This window comes from Rana temporaria, chromosome 12 (assembly GCF_905171775.1).
Source record: "Rana temporaria chromosome 12, aRanTem1.1, whole genome shotgun sequence".
NCBI lineage: Eukaryota > Metazoa > Chordata > Amphibia > Anura > Ranidae > Rana > Rana temporaria.
Window position 1 is genome coordinate 4564895 of NC_053500.1, and position 19251 is coordinate 4584145.

Sequence of the window (19251 nt, forward strand, 5' to 3'; positions counted from 1 at the left end):
TCTAACGCTGCCACTGTGCACATCAATTATCGCTACTGTGCCATCAATTGTCGCCACTGTGCCATCATTTGTCGCCACCGTGCCATCAAACGCTGCCACTGTGCCCATCAATTATCGCCACTGTGCCATCAATTGTCGCCACTGTGCCATCAATTGTCGCCGCCGTGCCATCTAACGCTGCCACTGTGCACATCAATTATCGCTACTGTGCCATCAATTGTCGCCACTGTGCCATCAATTGTCGCCACTGTGCCATCAATTGTCGCCACTGTGCCCATCAATTATCGACATTGTGCCATCAAACGCAGCCACTGTGGGAATCAATTGTCACCACTGTGCCCATCAATTGCCGCCAGTTTGCCAAAGCAAATACCGCCAGTCTGCCCCGTAAAATGCCGCCAGCTTGCCCCGTAAAATGCCATCAGATTGCCCCATCAAATACCGCCAGTTTGCCCCCCCCCCACCGGGCACTTGCCTTTCTCGGGTCAGCCATCCTCCTCCACGATCCCTCGACATCTTCTCCCGCCCTCGATGTCGCTTCAGCCAACCAGGTGACCGGTAACCAGACCCGGTGAACCTGATTGGCTCAGACGCATGTCGGTGTTAACCAGGGAACGCACCCCCTGTGCGCCCTCTAGTTAACTTTTTGGAAGCCGATTAGAGCCCACAGGCTGTAATCTGGAAGCCGCTGGCTCTGATAGACACTTCCAAAGCACACCAACCGCTGTTATTCAGGTGGCCGGCACCCTGTGCCCACTATGGACGCACCGCCACTAATACTTTTATATAGCTCTGACATATACCGCAGTGTTGTACAGAGAAGTAGGAGAGTTGTAGAGACACAAATAACATATTGGCCTTTTTTGTTTGTCTTTTATTAGGAATGTGATCAGATCCACATCGATGACGTCTCCTCTGACGACAACGGACAAGACTTGAGGTGAGATTGGCTGCAACGATCCCCCCGATACACAATTCATCGATCTCCTCCTCTATGGGTAGAGATAGACCGCAGAATCGATCCTATCCCTCCCTAGTATTGATCTCTATAGCGCCCTCTTGTGGTCACGTCACGTCGGGCGTTTTCTATTGGTGGCTGGGATTGTTACGTTTCTCATCGGAACTCTTTGTAAATGACATTTTTTGTCCTTTCCTGGAACATCAGTGGAGAGTTGTTGACTTTCCATCCCCCGACAAGATTCTAATTTTAACGCTTTTTTTTTCCATTCGCAGTCTATGTTTTGTGGCGGTGGGAGGGGAATGCTGTGTAACCCCCCCTCCCCCCCCCCCCCCCCGCGATGCCACAGTCCCACGCCGCTTTCTTGGCGTCGTTTTGCCATTATAATGTCATAGATTCTTCCCCAGCGCCAAATGATCTGACGCAGTGACATCACAATTGGCTCCTCGCTGATCCGTATATTTACTCCAAACCGCAGATAATGACTTTCTCACATGCTGCAGATCCTCCGGAGTATAATGTGCCGGCTGGAAAGTGAGAATTACAGGGGGGGGGACGTTGGGGACGCCGGTCCGGGTAAAGATAGAGCGTCTTCCACCGAGGGCCCTCTGACAGCTGGGGGCCCCTGTGTCCCTATAGAGAGATCCTGTGATCCCATTAGTTCTTATTTGTATACATTATTTAGACAATTTCTGTGGAAATCTGCTTTTTTTTTTTTCTAGAAAATTACTTGGAACCGCCAAATATTATTATATTGCAATTTTATTTTTTTTAATGTCACGCGCTATCTGCGCAGCAAATGCAATTTTTGGGAACAAATACACTATTTAAAATAAAAAACAACAGAATACATAACCCAATTTTTTTATAAAAGATGATGTCACACCGGGTAAAAAGATACCAAACACGTCACGCTTTAAAATTGCGCCCCCCTACCCGCGCGTTGCGGCGACAAACGACGTAAATTTTACTATCCATGTGTGACGCTTTAAAAGCCTTTACAGGTCACCACTTTAGATGTACACAGGAGGTCTGGTGCTAGACGTTCGGGGCGATACCTCGCGTGTGTGCGGGACCGACGTACGCATTTCGTCTTTGCGCACTAGCACGGGGGAGGGGGGAGGAAATGGCGCCATTATGATGCTGATAAACTAGAAGTGACGTCATGTCATCAGTTCCGGGTTACCATATTCAAGACCCAATCAAAGCCGATCCCGGCTTTCTTTGGGTCTCCGACTAGTAGCTTGGGTCTCCCGGCAGGATGGGAGAGCCCGAGAGAGTGGTGGAAGGTCACGGGAGGAGACTGCCCCCCCATTCCTGTTTCTCCCGCTCTCAGACTGACCCCCTCCATCCCTGTCTCTCCCGCTCTCAGACTGATGCCCCATCCCTGTCTCTTCCACTCTCAGACTGACCCCCCATCCCTGTCTCTCCCACTCTCAGACTGACCCCCTCCATCCCTGTCTCTCCCGCTCTCAGACTCACCCCCCCATCCCTGTCTCTCCCGCTCTCAGACTCACCCCCCCATCCCTGTCTCTCCCGCTCTCAGACTCACCCCCCCATCCCTGTCTCTCCCGCTCTCAGACTGACCCCCCATCCCTGTCTCTCCCACTCTCAGACTGACCCTCCATCCCTGTCTCTCCCGCTCTCAGACTCACCCCCCCATCCCTGTCTCTCCCGCTCTCAGACTCACCCCCCCATCCCTGTCTCTCCTGCTCTCAGACTGACCCTCCATCCCTGTCTCTCCCGCTCTCAGACTGACCCCCCATTCCTGTCTCTCCCGCTCTCAGACTCACCCCCCCCCCATCCCTGTCTCTCCCGCTCTCAGACTGACCCCCCATCCCTGTCTCTCCCGCTCTCAGACTGACCCCCCATCCCTGTCTTTCCCGCTCTTAGACTGACCCCCCCCATCCCTGTCTCTCCCGCTCTCAGACTGACCCCCCCATCCCTGTCTCTCCCGCTCTCAGACTGACCCCCCATCCCTGTCTCTCCCGCTCTCAGACTGACCCCCCCATCCCTGTCTCTACCGCTCTCAGACTGACCCCCCCATCCCTGTCTCTCCCGCTCTCAGACTTACCCCCCCATTCCTGTCTCTCCCGCTCTCAGACTGACTCCCCATCCCTGTCTTTCCCGCTCTTAGACTGACCCCCCCCATCCCTGTCTCTCCCGCTCTCAGACTGACCCCCCCATCCCTGTCTCTCCCGCTCTCAGACTGACCCCCCATCCCTGTCTCTCCCGCTCTCAGACTCACCCCCCTGTCCCTGTCTCTCCCGCTCTCAGACTGACACCCCATTCCTATCTCTCCCACTCTCAGACTCACCCCCCCCCCATTCCTGTCTCTCCCGCTCTCAGACTGACTCCCCATCCCTGTCTTTCCCGCTCTTAGACTGACCCCCCCCATCCCTGTCTCTCCCGCTCTCAGACTGACCCCCCCATCCCTGTCTCTCCCACTCTCAGACTGACCCCCCATCCCTGTCTCTCCTGCTCTCAGACTCACCCCCCCATCCCTGTCTCTCCCGCTCTCAGACTCACCCCCCCCATCCCTGTCTCTCCCGCTCTCAGACTCACCCCCCTGTCCCTGTCTCTCCCACTCTCAGACTGACCCCCCCCATCCCTGTCTCTCCCGCTCTCAGACTGACCCCCCCATCCCTGTCTCTCCCGCTCTCAGACTGACCCCCCCTGTCCCTGTCTCTCCCGCTCTCAGACTGACCCCCCCCATCCCTGTTTCTCTCTCTTGCAGCACGTACAACTTTTCTGGGGACGGATTCCACAGCTCGGCGGCCGGGGCCAATCTCTGCCTGGGGTCCGGCGTCCACGGGGGAGTGGACTGGATGAGGAAGTTGGCGTTCCGCTACAGAAGAGTGAAAGAGCTGTACGGCACCTACAAAAACAACGTAGGAGGTGGGTGTCATGTGATGTCACCGCTGCTGTGATGTCATTTGTATCCAGTGTTTTCTTCTGCGATAATAATACCTGAACCATCGCAACTTTGTATTCAGGTGTGGCATAAAAAGGATACAAATTGTTACACATGTACAAATAACAGGCCGGGCGTGTGTGTGTGTGTGCTGACGGGGCAGCCATGGTAATACGAATACACATGGGCGATTTTTGCTGGTGTGCTCACGCTACATTTGTGCCATTGCCAATCAATCGGCACACATATACGTAGCAATGGAGTGTAGTGACTAATAGCGATCAATGTGGGGCAATTTTAGTAGCAATAATCATGTAAATGAGGCCTAAAACCCAAGAGAATGGGGGGGAAAAATACTCTTGCACCCCCCACCACCTCCAAGGACACATCCCCCCACTCCAGATCCCCCCTCCTAGCACAAACAGCACAATCATCCCTCCAACCCCTCCCTCAAAAACAATTTCTCGTCCTAGCACAGATCCCCTTCCCCCTCTACTGTATCACTTACTGTAGCACAAATCGCCCCTCCTAGTAGAAATCTCACACCCCCCTCCCAACACAAATCAACCCTTAATCACCACTCCTAGCACACTCACTCAAATTTCCCTTCCTAGAACAATTCTTACCCCCTGCTCCCCCCCCCCCCCCCAAATTCCTCATCTCAACTTATTCCCTCCTGGTGCCCACCCCTCCCCCCTCCCCTCACCTCGTGCCCAGGGCAGCCTCCCCTCCTTCCCACCACTTGTCCCGGCCCTGCATAAAGTGTAATATTCACCTTACTCCTCCTCCGGCAGACTCCCTCGGTCTGAGCGACTGCCCCCCCCCCAAGCCTCTTCTAGAAGGTGGTCTGGGCCCCACATGATGATATCATCTAGTACAATGCATTGGGGGGGGGGGGGGGGCAGTCTGAGCAACTGCCCCTCTCCCCCAAGCCTTGTCTATAAGGTGGTCTGGCCCACACACAATGATATCATCTAGTACAATGCATTGGGGGGGGGGGCAGTCTGAGCAACTGCCCCCCCCAAGCCTCTTCTATAAGGTAGTCTGGGCCAAACATGATGATATCATCTAGTACAATGCATTGGGGGGGGGCAGTCTGAGAGACTCCCCCAAGCCTCGTCTATAAGATGGTCTGGACCACACATAATGATATCATCTAGTCTAGTACAATGCATCGGGGGGGGGGGGGGCAGTCTGAGAGACTACCCCCCCCCCCAAGCCTCGTCTATAAGGTGGTCTGGACCACACATAATGACATCATCTAGTACAATGCATTGGTGGGGGGGGCAGTCTGAGCGTCTGCCCCCCCCCCAAGCCTCGTCTATAAGGTGGTCTGGACCACACATAATGACATCATCTAGTACAATGCATTGGGGGGGGGGCAGTCTGAGCGTCTGCCCCCCCCCCCCCAAGCCTCTTCTATAAGGTGGTCTAGACCACACATAATGACATCATCTAGTACAATGCATTGGGGGGGGGGCAGTCTGAGCGTCTGCCCCCCCCCCCCCAAGCCTCTTCTATAAGGTGGTCTAGACCACACATAATGACATCATCTAGTGCAATGCATTGGCGGGGGGGGGCGGCAATGGAAGATTTTTTTTTTATATATATTCGTGGAGTTGGGTTTTAATCTTAGATGATTGAAATTGAAAGCTGCAGCCTGATTGGTTACCAGTTACTTCCTACGGGTTTTAATAACTCTCTCCCTAGTTCTTTCTTCTGGCGCAGAACGTCCCGTGGAAATCTATCCTCATTTCTTCCATTTCCCCCCGGAAAAAAAAGTGGATTTTCCCACCAATAACATCCCTATCATGGGACGTCTTTACAGGTCCGTTGTTTATACCAGCGAGCCATCGCCTTTTACTTTTATGGTGTTTAATTGCGTTTGCCAAAAAACGCTTTAAAAGCTCTAAAAGTCCCAGAAGTAACGGCTGGCATAATTACGACTTTTAATTGCTTCCATGTATCATCGCTGAAAACCTTGGAGGTTCCATTTCATTCCTCTCTAGCGGACAGTTACGCTCGCGGTCTCCGAGCCAGAAAAAACGACGAAGAGGCTTTTTTTTAAAAGAAGGGGCTGTGCGCCATACATACAATGGCCACCTGCAAAAATTACAATATGTTCCGCTGTTATTGAGTATTGAGCAAAGACTGTGATACTTATGTACGTGGGAGGAGCCTGTGATACTTATGTATGTGGGAGGAGCCTGTGATACTTATGTTCATGGGAGGAGCCTGTGATACTTATGTACATGGGAGGAGCCTGTGATACTTATGTATATGGGAGGAGCCTGTGATACTTATGTACATGGGAGGAGCCTGTGATACTTATGTACATGGGAGGAGCCTGTGATACTTATGTTCATGGGAGGAGCCTGTGATACTTATGTTCATGGGAGGAGCCTGTGATACTTATGTACATGGGAGGAGCCTGTGATACTTATGTACATGGGAGGAGCCTGTCATACTCATGTACATGGGGGGAGCCTGTGATACTTATGTACATGGGAGGAGCCTGTGCTACTTATGTTCATGGGAGGAGCCTGTGATACTTATGTACATGGGAGGAGCCTGTGATACTTGTGTACATGGGAGGAGCCTGTGATACTTGTGTACATGGGAGGAGCCTGTGATACTTATGTACATGGGAGGAGCCTGTGATACTTATGTACATGGGAGGAGCTATGTACATGGGAGGAGCCTGTGATACTTATGTTCATGGGAGGAGCCTGTGATACTTATGTACATGGGAGGAGCCTGTGATACCTATGTACATGGGAGGAGCCTGTGATACCTATGTACATGGGAGGAGCCTGTGATACTTATGCACATGGGAGGAGCCTGTGATACTTATGTACATGGGAGGAGCCTGTGATACTCCTGTACATGGGGGAGTCTGTGATACTTATGTACATGGGAGGAGCCTGTGATACTTATGTACATGGGAGGAGCCTGTGATACTTATGCACATGGGAGGAGCCTGTGATACTTGTGTACATGGGAGGAGCCTTTAATACTTGTGTACGTGGGAGGAGCCTGTGATACTTGTGTACATGGGAGGAGCATGTGATACTTATGTACATGGGAGGAGCCTGTAATACTTATGTACATGGGAGGAGCCTGTGATACTTATGTACATGGGAGGAGCCTGTGATACTTATGTACATGGGAGGAGCCTGTGATACTTATGTACATGGGAGGAGCCTGTGATACTTATGTTCATGGGAGGAGCCTGTGATACTTATGTACATGGGAGGAGCCTGTGATACTTATGTACATGGGAGGAGCCTGTGATACTTATGTACATGGGAGGAGCCTGTGATACTTATGTACCTGGGAGGAGCCTGTCATACTTATGCACATGGGAGGAGCCTGTGATACTTGTGTACATGGGAGGAGCCTGTAATACTTGTGTACATGGGAGGAGCCTGTGATACTTATGTACATGGGAGGAGCCTGTGATACTTATGTACATGGGAGGAGCCTGTGATACTTATGTACCTGGGAGGAGCCTGTCATACTTATGCACATGGGAGGAGCCTGTGATACTTGTGTACATGGGAGGAGCCTGTAATACTTGTGTACGTGGGAGGAGCCTGTGATACTTGTGTACATGGGAGGAGCCTGTGTTACTTATGTACATGGGAGGAGCCTGTGATACTTGTGTACATAGGAGGAGCCATGTCAGGGCAGGAGGCTGGGGAGGAGTAGACCTACACCCAGGAGAGCCAACTGTAGACTTCCTGACCCCTATGGAAGTGCATGATGGGGCAGATTGTAAAGGGCCTTGTACCCTCAGTGAGGATATTTCCCTGGCGGGTCTCTGGGGAGATGTACCCAAGGAGGAGGTGACTGCAGAGAGCTTGGTCAACGGCCAGGAATGTCATGCAGAGGCCTCAGGCATGGAGTGGGGCACAATATGGCGGTGGGTTCGGCCTCGGCAGGATGGGCAGTGGTCTAGCAGGACATTAGCAGGCAAAGGGACTTGTGCTCTTGGCGCCAATCCTAACCAACCACAAAGCCCCTCCCACATACCAGCCCCCACATATTGCCGGATAGGTGGCGTGTTGTGAAGTTTTGGGGGATCTGAAGTGATCCATTTGTGATGGAATCGGATTCAGAAGCCTGGCAGTGAACTGACGGAGGTGAATCACTACGTGAAATGAAAGGGTTTGGTTCTATGATTGGGTCGGGAGGAGGACTTGTTTGTAGGTCGGCACTGATATCAGTTTTACTATTTTTTTCCTTTTTGTATCATTGTGCTGATATTGTATAATATAATAATAACCAATAGGAATGAAGAACCCTTTATTGGGTTTCATGTGGTCCACCAATACTCATTTCGAGGTTCTCCTTCTCTAGGTCTAATAGGTGCCCCCAAGAGGGAGACGTGGCTCCAGCTGCGGGCGGAGTTGGAGGCCGTGACAGACCTGTGGCTGACGCATGCGTTGAAAGCTCTGAATCTCATCCATTCCAGGTGAGTGCGGCCGAACGGAGTCAGACGTGATTGGGTATCACTCAGACCCATTATATTGTCACTGTTGGGTACAGAGGTCTCCAAACAGTATAACATTCACTCTTTATGGCAACTGCCATTTTAGGTTACGTCTGAAAAATGGCAGTTGACAACGTTCTCGTATACGATTGGGAGGAATTATGCCCCATCATTGGTGTCAGTGGGAGGAATAGTGCCCCATCATTGGTGTCCATAGAAGAAATAATGTCCCAATGTGTGCGCCTTTCATCAGTGGGAGGAATAGTGTCCCATCATTGGTATCCGTGGGAGGAATAGTGTCCCATCATTGGTATCAGTGAGAGGAATAGTGTCCCATCATTGGTATCAGTGAGAGGAATAGTGTCCCATCATTGGTGTCAGTGGGAGGAATAGTGTCCCATCATTGGTGTCAGTGGGAGGAATAGTGTCCCATCATTGGTGTCAGTGGGAGGAATAGTGTCCCATCATTGGTATCAGTGGGAGGAATAGTGACCCATCATTGGTGTCAGTGGGAGGAATAGTGCCCCATCATTTGTGTCAGTGGGAGGAATAGTGTCCCATCATTGGTATCAGTGGGAGGAATAGTGTCCCGTCATTGGTGACAGTGGGAGGAATTTTTCCCCATCATTGGTATCCATGGAAGAAATAATGTCCCAATGTGGACGCCTTTTATAAGTGGGAGGGACAGTGCCCCAAGGAACAGGTAAAGGTAGGCAAAGGGCCATACCTGGCCCGGGGGTGGGGGGGGGGCACAGTTTGGAGACCCCTGTTCTAGACCTACAAATGTGTACATTGTGGCCATTTTTTTAACCGTTCTTCTTTCTTTCCCCCCTCAGACCAAACTGTGTGAACGTGTTGGTCACAACCACCCAGCTGGTGCCGGCCATCGCCAAAGTCCTGCTGTACGGCTTGGGGACCGTCTTCCCCATAGAAAATATTTATAGCGCCACCAAGACAGGTAAGATTCATCTCCGGAAATCAGGAGGGCGGCGGGCCTTGTGCCCAGATTGAAGTGTGGGGGGTACAACATGTGAGCAGCCAATGAACGCCCTCCAAAAATCTCCGGGACCTTCTGGAAGGTTCTAGTAATGAGGCTCTCAGCAGATATGAGGGATAAAGAGGACCTGTATACTTCCCGGCCTCAACTTTTCAGCTTAAACTTAAACAAAGTCGCCTAAAGTTACACATTTCAATCTTAATAAGGAAAATTATCACATTTTTTTATATATATATTTAAATCCCATTTTTTTATTTGTTTCTTACTCTCCAAAATTACTTTTTTTTATATATATATTAATGTGTGACAGCTGTGCGAAAGATGAAGCATTCACGCAGCGATTATTTTAAACAAGTAGACCCCAAAGTAATCCGTTAAAATTGTGTTATCTAACCCGGGGGGTCACCAAAACTTTCTAAACCAAGGGCCAGTTTACTGTCCTTCAGGCTTTAGGAGGGCCGGCCATTGGGAGTAGAAAAGGTCCCAACATTTGTGGGAAAAAATAATGCCCCATTGTTTGTTTCAGTGGGAGTCATTGCGCCCCATCATTGGTGTCATTGTACCCTATCACTGGTGTCAGTGGGAGGAAATATCCCCCATCATTGGTGTCATTGTCCCCCATCACTGGTGTCAGTGGGAGGAATTATACCCCATCATTGGTGTCAGTGGGAGGAATAGTGCCCCATCATTGGTGTCAGTGGGAGGAATTGCGCCACATTATTGATGTAATTGCACCCCATTGTTGGTGTCATTGGGAGGAATTGGGCCCCTTTCATTGGTGTCAGTGGGAGTAATTGCGCCCCATCATTGGTGTCATTGTACCCTATCACTGGTGTCAGTGGGAGGAATTATCCCCCATCACTGGTGTCAGTGGGAGGAATTGCGCCCCATCATTGGTGTCATTGTGCCCCATCATTGGTGTCAGTGGGTGGAATTGTGCCCCTTCATTGGTGTCAGTGGGAGAAATTGCGCCACATTATTGATGTAATTGCCCCCCATTGTTGGTGTCAGTGGAAGGAATAGTGCCCCTTTCATTGGTGTCAGTGGCAGGAATTGCGCCCCATCATTGGTGTCAGCGGGTGGAATTGCACCCCGTCATTGATGTTATTGTACCCCATCATTGGTGTCAGTAGGAGGAATTGCGCCCCATTATTGATGGAATTGCGCCCCATTGTTGGCGTCATTGGGAGGAGTTGCGCCCCATCATTGATGTTATTGTACCCTATCATTGGTGTCAGTAGGAGGAATAGTGCCCCATCATTGGTGTCAGTGGGAGGAATAGTGCCCCATCATTGGTGTCAGTGGGAGGAATAGTGCCCCATCATTGGTGTCAGTGGGAGGAATTGCACCCCATTCATTGGTGTCAGTGGGAGGAATTGCGCCCCATCATTGGTGTCAGTAGGAGAAATTGCGCCCTATTATTAATGTCATTGTGCCCCATTGTTGGTGTTATCGGGAGGAATTTTGCCCCATCAGTGGATGAAATGGTGAAAGGGCTGGCTAAAGGCAAGCAAAGGGCCACATCTGGCCCCTGGGCCGAAGTTTGAAAACTACCAATCTTATTAATTAAATAATAATATTAATTGAATAATTAAAAAAAATTAATTATACAATTTTATTTTTAATTATTTATTTATTTTTTAAGATTACGTTTTTTTATAATTATTAATTCACAATTAATATAATCCTTAATATAATAGTAAAAGATTTCAATTGATTTAGGTACTGAAAAGTTGAGCATGCTCCCAAGTCTTGCCCCAAACTGACGCGTTTCGCCCTCGTGGGCTTCCCTGTAGAGTGAGAAGGAGGAGGGGAGACCAACATTCAGAGAGACGTTACTTGTGTTGCATCGATCGATATTGAATAGGAATACCTATCGATCACAAATCGATCCGCATTTGGCTGCCTTTAGAGAGCTCCATGCTCCTCCTCCTATTTGATGTCCTAGCTCCTCCCACCTCCGGTTGTCACGTGTTCTGACCCGTCGCTCTGTTTTGCAGGGAAGGAGTGCTGCTTCGAGAGGATAATGCAAAGGTTCGGGAGAAAAGCGGTTTACGTTGTAATCGGAGACGGCGCAGAAGAGGAACAGGCAGCAAAAAAGGTAAATAATCACCCCTCCCCCATTGGCGATAAACTTTCAGATCTGACCTCAGAAGAAAAAAAAAACACGATTGATTGTATATATATATAAAAAAAAAGCAGCACCAGCATCCCGAGCAATTTCCTCCAGAAAATCCCCTCCATTAGTCGGGGTGTCCCCTGACAGCGTCTGCTTCCTACCAGCAACCTTTCCTCCTCTTTCCCCGACACGAGCGATTATTAAACATCCCGCCACTTCCCGCAGCTGATGAAAACCGAGTGTCTGCTGACTTTTTATTGCTCCCTATGTACACAAGTGCTGAACTGTCCAAAGAGAACCTGTCTTCTCGGCTTTTGTTGCTGTCTGGCTCCCGGTGTTGGTTCTGGCGGTGAGTCCAGTGGCTGATGTCTGGCTCCCGGTGTTGGTTCTGGTGATGAGTCCAGTGGCTGCTGTCTGGCTCCTGGTGTTGGTTCTGGCAGTGAGTCCAGTGGCTGCTGTCTGGCTCCTGGTGTTGGTTCTGGCAGTGAGTCCAGTGGCTGCTGTCTGGCTCCTGGTGGTTGTTCTGGCAGTGAGTCCAGTGGCTGCTGTCTGACTCCTGGTGTTGGTCCTGGTGGTGAGTCCAGTGACTGCTGTCTGGCTCCCGGTGTTGGTTCTGGTGGTAAGTCCAGTGGCTGCTGTCTGTCTCCTGGTGTTGTTGGTGAGTCCAGTGGCTGCTGTCTGGCTCCTGGTGGTGAGTCCAGTGGCTCCTGTCTGGCTCCTGGTGGTGAGTCCAGTGGTTGCTGTCTGGCTCCTGGTGGTGGTTCTGGTGATGAGCCCAGTGGCTGCTGTCTGGCTCCTGGTGATGGTTCTGATGGTGAGTCCAGTGGTTGCTGTCTGGCTCCTGGTGGTGAGTCAAGTAGTTGCTTTCTGGCTCCTGGTGTTGGTTCTGGTGGTGAGTCCAGTGGCTGCTGTCTGGCTCCTGGTGTTGGTTCTGGTGGTGAGTCCAGTGGCTGCTGTCTGGATCCTGGTGTTGGTTCTGGTGGTGAGTCCAGTGGCTGCTGTCTGGCTCCTGGTGTTGGTTCTTGCGGTGAGTCCAGTGGCTGCTGTCTGGCTCCCGGTGTTGGTTCTGGTGGTAAGTCCAGTGGCTGCTGTCTGTCTCCTGGTGTTGTTGGTGAGTCCAGTGGCTGCTGTCTGGCTCCTGGTGGTGAGTCCAGTGGTTGCTGTCTGGCTCCTGGTGGTGAGTCCAGTGGTTGCTGTCTGGCTCCTGGTGGTGGTTCTGGTGATGAGCCCAGTGGCTGCTGTCTGGCTCCTGGTGGTGAGTCAAGTAGTTGCTTTCTGACTCCTGGTGTTGGTTCTGGTGGTGAGTCCAGTGGCTGCTGTCTGGCTCCTGGTGATGGTTCTGGTGGTGAGTCCAGTGGCTGCTGTCTGGCTCCTGGTGATGGTTCTGGTGGTGAGTCCAGTGGCTGCTGTCTGGCTCCCGGTGATGGTTCTGGTGGTAAGTCCAGTGGCTGCTGTCTGGCTCCTGGTGTTGGTTCTGATGGTGAGTCCAGTGGTTTCTGTCTGGCTCCTGGTGATGGTTCTGGTGGTGAGCCCAGTGGCTGCTGTCTGGCTCCCGGTGATGGTTCTGGTGGTAAGTCCAGTGGCTGCTGTCTGGCTCCTGGTGTTGGTTCTGATGGTGAGTCCAGTGGTTTCTGTCTGGCTCCTGGTGATGGTTCTGGTGGTGAGTCCAGTGGCTGCTGTCTGGCTCCCGGTGATGGTTCTGGTGGTAAGTCCAGTGGCTGCTGTCTGGCTCCTGGTGTTGGTTCTGATGGTGAGTCCAGTGGTTGCTGTCTGGCTCCTGGTGATGGTTCTGGTGGTGAGCCCAGTGGTTGCTGTCTGACTCCTGGTGGTGAGTCCAGTGGCTGCTGTCTGGCTCATGGTGATGGTTCTGGTGGTGAGTCCAGTGGTTGCTGTCTGGCTCCTGGTGATGGTTCTGGTGGTGAGTCCAGTGGTTGCTGTCTGGCTCCTGGTGATGGTTCTGGTGGTGAGTCCAGTGGCTGCTGTCTGGCTCCTGGTGATGGTTCTGGTGGTGAGTCCAGTGGCTGCTGTCTGGCTCCTGGTGTTGGTTCTGATGGTGAGTCCAGTGGTTGCTGTCTGGCTCCTGGTGATGGTTCTGGTGGTGAGTCCAGTGGCTGCTGTCTGGCTCATGGTGATGGTTCTGGTGGTGAGTCCAGTGGTTGCTGTCTGGCTCCTGGTGATGGTTCTGGTGGTGAGTCCAGTGGTTGCTGTCTGGCTCCTGGTGATGGTTCTGGTGGTGAGTCCAGTGGTTGCTGTCTGGCTCCCGGTGATGGTTCTGGTGGTGAGTCCAGTGGTTGCTGTCTGGCTCCTGGTGATGGTTCTGGTGGTGAGTCCAGTGGTTGCTGTCTGGCTCCCGGTGATGGTTCTGGTGGTGAGTCCAGTGGTTGCTGTCTGGCTCCCGGTGATGGTTCTGGTGGTGAGTCCAGTGGTTGCTGTCTGGCTCCTGGTGATGGTTCTGGTGGTGAGTCCAGTGGTTGCTGTCTGGCTCCCGGTGATGGTTCTGGTGGTGAGTCAAGTAGTTGCTGTCTGGCTCCTGGGGATGGTTCTGGTGGTGAGTCCAGTGGCCGCTGTCTGGCTCCTGGTGAAGGTCCTGGTGGTGAGTCCAGTGGTTGCTGTCTGGCTCCTGGTGTTGGTTCTGGTGGTGAGTCCAGTGTTTTCTGTCTGGTGATGGTTCTGGTGGTGAGTCCAGTGACTGCTGTCTGGCTCCTGGTGATGGTTCTGGTGGTGAGCCCAGTGGCTGCTGTCTGGCTCCTGGTGATGGTTCTGGTGGTGAGTCCAGTGGCTGCTGTCTGGCTCCTGGTGATGGTTCTGGTGGTGAGCCCAGTGACTGCTGTCTGGCTCCTGGTGATGGTTCTGGTGGTGAGCCCAGTGGCTACTGTCTGGCTCCTGGTGATGGTTCTGGTGGTGAGCCCAGTGGCTACTGTCTGGCTCCTGGTGATGGTTCTGGTGGTGAGTCCAGTGGCTGCTGTCTGGCTCCTGGTGATGGTTCTGGTGGTGAGCCCAGTGGCTGCTGTCTGGCTCCTGGTGATGGTTCTGGTGGTGAGTCCAGTGGCTGCTGTCTGGCTCCTGGTGTTGGTTCTGGTGGTGAGTCCAGTGGTTGCTGTCTGGCTCCCGGTGATGGTTCTGGTGGTGAGTCCAGTGGCTGCTGTCTGGCTCCTGGTGATGGTTCTGGTGGTGAGTCCAGTGGCTGCTGTCTGGCTCATGGTGATGGTTCTGGTGGTGAGTCCAGTGGTTGCTGTCTGGCTCCTGGTGTTGGTTCTGGTTCCTGGGCAGGGTGGAGTATCTGCTCCAAAACCGCCACTTCCAGGAGATGGGCAAGGACTCCTTCTTCTGTGCCATCATGACAGGTTCTCTTTTTTGGGAGTCACTCGGGTCCCGGCACTGTGTGTATTATAACACCAGGACACCTCCTAATGCACTCCCCAGGCCTATCAGGTGATCTGTTTTTCACATTAAATAGACCAGAATAAAAAGTAATGCTGAGAAAATGATTTATACTGAAAACAGAAACAGGGGCCAAGTTTGGCCCCTGGGGGGAGGAGGGAGGAGGGGGAGGGGGGGGTTATACCTGAATAGCGAATCTGTAATCACAATGTCCTGCTCTAAATGTAAATGTTTTCTTCTGTGCTGGTCAGGTTTGTGTTACTGTCGGTGTCCCCGCTTGATACACTCACTGGTGTTTGTCCTGGTGTCACCGAGACGAGAAGTGATGGGGTATATCCCACATTTTACAGGTGTCCCCATGACAGGAATAAGGGAGAAATCTTCCCATGGGGGGGGGGGGAGCGTTTCATGAAAAGGGTTTCCTGTCACTTCAGGAGATTTAGAGAGATTGGCCCCCGTAGACTTCTATGGGGCTCTACTGCACATGCACAGGCAGGAAACAGTCGAGAAGACTCAGTGGGATGGGCCCCGAAGAATTCTATGGGGCTCTACTATGCAGACATGGGTGGGAAACAGTAAGGGAGATGGGCCCCGAAGACTTCTATGGGGCTCTACTATGCAGGCATGGGTGGGAAACAATAAGGGAGATGGGCCCCGAATACTTCTATGGGGCTCTACTATGCAGGCATGGGTGGGAAACAATAAGGGAGATGGGCCCCGAATACTTCTATGGGGCTCTACTATGCAGGCATGGGTGGGAAACAGTAAGGGAGATGGGCCCCGAAGACTTCTATGGGGCTCTACTATGCAGGTATGGGTGGGAAACAGTAAGGAAGATGGGCCCCGAATACTTCTATGGGGCTCTACTATGCAGGTATGGGTGGGAAACAGTAAGGAAGATGGGCCCCGAATACTTCTATGGGGCTCTACTATGCAGACATGGGTGGGAAACAGTAAGGAAGATGGGCCCCGAAAAATTCTATGGGGCTCTACTATGCAGGCATGGGTGGGAAACAGTAAGGGAGATGGGCCCCAAAGACTTCTATTGGGCTCTACTATGCAGGCAAGGGCAGAAAGCAATTAGGGAGATGGGCCCCGAAGACTTCTATGGGGCTCTACTATGCAGGCATGGGTGGGAAACAGTAAGGAAGATGGGCCCCGAATACTTCTATGGGGCTCTACTATGCAGACATGGGTGGGAAACAGTAAGGAAGATGGGCCCCGAATACTTCTATGGGGCTCTACTATGCAGACATGGGTGGGAAACAGTAAGGGAGATGGCCCCTGAAGACTTCTATGGGGTTCTACTGCACAGGCATGGGTGGGAAACGATCAGTGAGTTTTAGGGAGATGGGCCCCCCAAGAATTCTATGGGGCTCTACAATGCAGGCAATTGAGGGAAACAATCAGTAAGACTCAGGGAGATGGGCCCCTGAAGACTTCTATGGGGCTCTACTGTGCAGGCATGGGCGGGAAACAATCAGGGAGTTGGGCCCCAAAGACCTTCTATGGGGCTCTACTATGCAGCCATGGGTGGGAAGTAATTAGGGATATTTAGGGAGGTGGGCCCCCAAGACTTTCTTTGGAGCTCAACTATGCAGGCATGGGCGGAAAACAATAAGGGAGATGGGCCCCGAAGACTTCTTTGGGGTTCTACTCTACAGGCAAGGACAGGAAACAATCAGGAAGACTCAGGGAGATGGGCCCCCGAAGACTTCTCTGGGGCTCTACTATGCAGGCATGGGCAGGAAACAATCAGTGAGATATAGGGAGATGGGCCCCCAAGACTTCTATGGGTCTCTACTATGCAGGCATGGGTGGGAAACAGTATGGGAGATGGGCCCCAAAGACTTCTATTGGGCTCTACTATGCAGGCAAGGGCAGAAAGCAATTAGGGAGATGGGCCCCGAAGACTTCTATGGGGCTCTACTATGCAGACATGGGTGGGAAACAGTAAGGGAGATGGGCCCCAAAGACTTCTATGGGGCTCTACTATGCAGGCATGGGTGGGAAACAGTAAGGGAGATGGGCCCCAAAGACTTCTATTGGGCTCTACTATGCAGACATGGGTGGGAAACAGTAAGGGAGATGGGCCCCAAAGACTTCTATTGGGCTCTACTATGCAGGCAAGGGCAGAAAGCAATTAGGGAGATGGGCCCCGAAGACTTCTATGGGGCTCTACTATGCAGACATGGGTGGGAAACAGTAAGGGAGATGGGCCCTGAAGACTTCTATGGGGTTCTACTGCACAGGCATGGGTGGGAAACGATCAGTGAGTTTTAGGGAGATGGGCCCCCCAAGAATTCTATGGGGCTCTACAATGCAGGCAATTGAGGGAAACAATCAGTAAGACTCAGGGAGATGGGCCCCTGAAGACTTCTATGGGGCTCTACTGTGCAGGCATGGGCGGGAAACAATCAGGGAGTTGGGCCCCAAAGACCTTCTATGGGGCTCTACTATGCAGCCATGGGTGGGAAGTAATTAGGGATATTTAGGGAGGTGGGCCCCCAAGACTTTCTTTGGAGCTCAACTATGCAGGCATGGGCGGAAAACAATAAGGGAGATGGGCCCCGAAGACTTCTTTGGGGTTCTACTCTACAGGCAAGGACAGGAAACAATCAGGAAGACTCAGGGAGATGGGCCCCCGAAGACTTCTCTGGGGCTCTACTATGCAGGCATGGGCAGGAAACAATCAGTGAGATTTTGGGAGATGGGCCCCAAAGACTTCTATGGGGCTCTACTATGCAGGCATGGGTGGGAAGCAGTTAGGAAGATTGAGGGAGATGGGCCCTCGAAGACTTCTCTGGGGCTCTACTATGCAGGCATGGGCGGGAACCTATCAGTGAGATTTAGGGAGATGGGCCCCCGAAGACTTCTATGGGGCTCTACTGCACAGGCATGGGAAGGAAACAATCGGGGATCATTAATCATTTTTATCCAAAATGTTTGGCTTTAAATGTGACTGTATTTCGGAATCCTCCGTGACCTGCGTTTTTTTCCTCCCCTCTGCCGCAGCACAACATGCCATTCTGGCGGATCTCTTGCCACGCTGACTTGGAGGCCTTAAGGCACGCCCTCGAGCTGGAGTACTTGTAGCGCCGGCCGCTCATCCTACATCGGCCGACCTTGGGCTCATCCAGGAAATTTCGGGGCTCGGGACAAGAAGCCATCCTGTATACATCACATCAGCAATCCAATGGACTGACAGCCCCGCCCAGGCCCCGCCCAGGCGGAGCCCCCGCTACCTGGATTTTCCGCAGTCTGTTTATTTAATAAGATGTTTATAGTGAAGCTCGGACTCGCGTCCGCCACGTGGGGGGACTGTGTAGAAGCACAAAGACTGAGTATGATTGGCCAGACGTACTCCAGGCCGCTCCACCACTCAAATCACCTACCGCTGGACTGAACTGTCTGGGGCCGACAGATTATTTTTTTTTGTATTTTTGTCTAATTTATGGACTTGTCTCGTTTTTTTATTTTTTATTTTCACTTCGCTCCTTTTACCTGTCTGAGGGGCGGGGGAGGGTGTACATGGATCTTATTTAATAAATCTCTTCTTCGTGGCGATTGCGAGATTAGCCGCGTTGTGTACATGAGTTAATTCTATTGTATAGATGGGATGTGGACTCCGCATGTGTCTGCGCTGTGCCTTACGCCACCATCTCTGATTTTTATATATAAAAGCTGTATGTGGTCCGGCATTAAATAAAAACTACGTTTACATTTTGGGGAACATAAAATACTCTGTGTTGTCATACTCTTCTGGGGTTCAACGGACTGTGATTCCAGATAGGGGGGGAAGGACGGTGGGGGGAGCAGAGGACTGGGTATAATGGGGAGCAGAGGACTGGGTATAATGGGGAGCAGAGGACTGGGTATAATGGAGTGCAGAGGACTGAGTATAATGGGGTGCAGAGGACTGGGTATAATAGGGGTTAGAGGACTGGTTATTATTGGGGTGCAGAGGACTGGTTATTAATGGGGTGCAAAGAACTGGATATTAATAGGGAGCATAGGACTGGTTATTAATGGGGAGCAGAGGACTGGTTATTAATGGGGTGCAGAGGACTGGGTATAATGGGGAGCAGAGGACTGGGTATAATGGGGAGCAGAGGACTGGGTATAATGGGGAGCAGAGGACTGGGTATAATGGGGAGCAGAGGACTGGGTATAATGGGGTGCAGAGGACTGGGTATAATGGGGTGCAGAGGACTGGGTATAATGGGGTGCAGAGGACTGGGTATAATGGGGTGCAGAGGACTGGGTATAATGGGGTGCAGAGGACTGGGTATAATGGGGTGCAGAGGACTGGGTATAATGGGGTGCAGAGGACTGGGTATAATGGGGAGCAGAGGACTGGGTATAATGGGGAGCAGAGGACTGGGTA

General features: G+C 51.9%; 1 protein-coding gene across 3 annotated transcripts in view; it reads left to right on the forward strand.

Moving 5' to 3' along the window:
* The window catches only part of EYA2 (EYA transcriptional coactivator and phosphatase 2), a 183015-nt gene extending 164411 nt beyond the window's left edge, over nt 1-18604 (forward strand). For all 3 annotated transcript variants that reach the window (XM_040331413.1, XM_040331415.1, XM_040331414.1), the window contains 6 exons: nt 882-940; nt 3696-3856; nt 8235-8349; nt 9204-9325; nt 11365-11465; nt 17880-18604. In XM_040331413.1, the coding sequence (XP_040187347.1) occupies nt 882-940; nt 3696-3856; nt 8235-8349; nt 9204-9325; nt 11365-11465; nt 17880-17960 (639 nt within the window). In that variant the 3' untranslated portion in view covers nt 17961-18604. The remainder of the gene's footprint in view (nt 1-881; nt 941-3695; nt 3857-8234; nt 8350-9203; nt 9326-11364; nt 11466-17879) is intronic.
* Nucleotides 18605-19251: the final 647 nt, after the last annotated feature.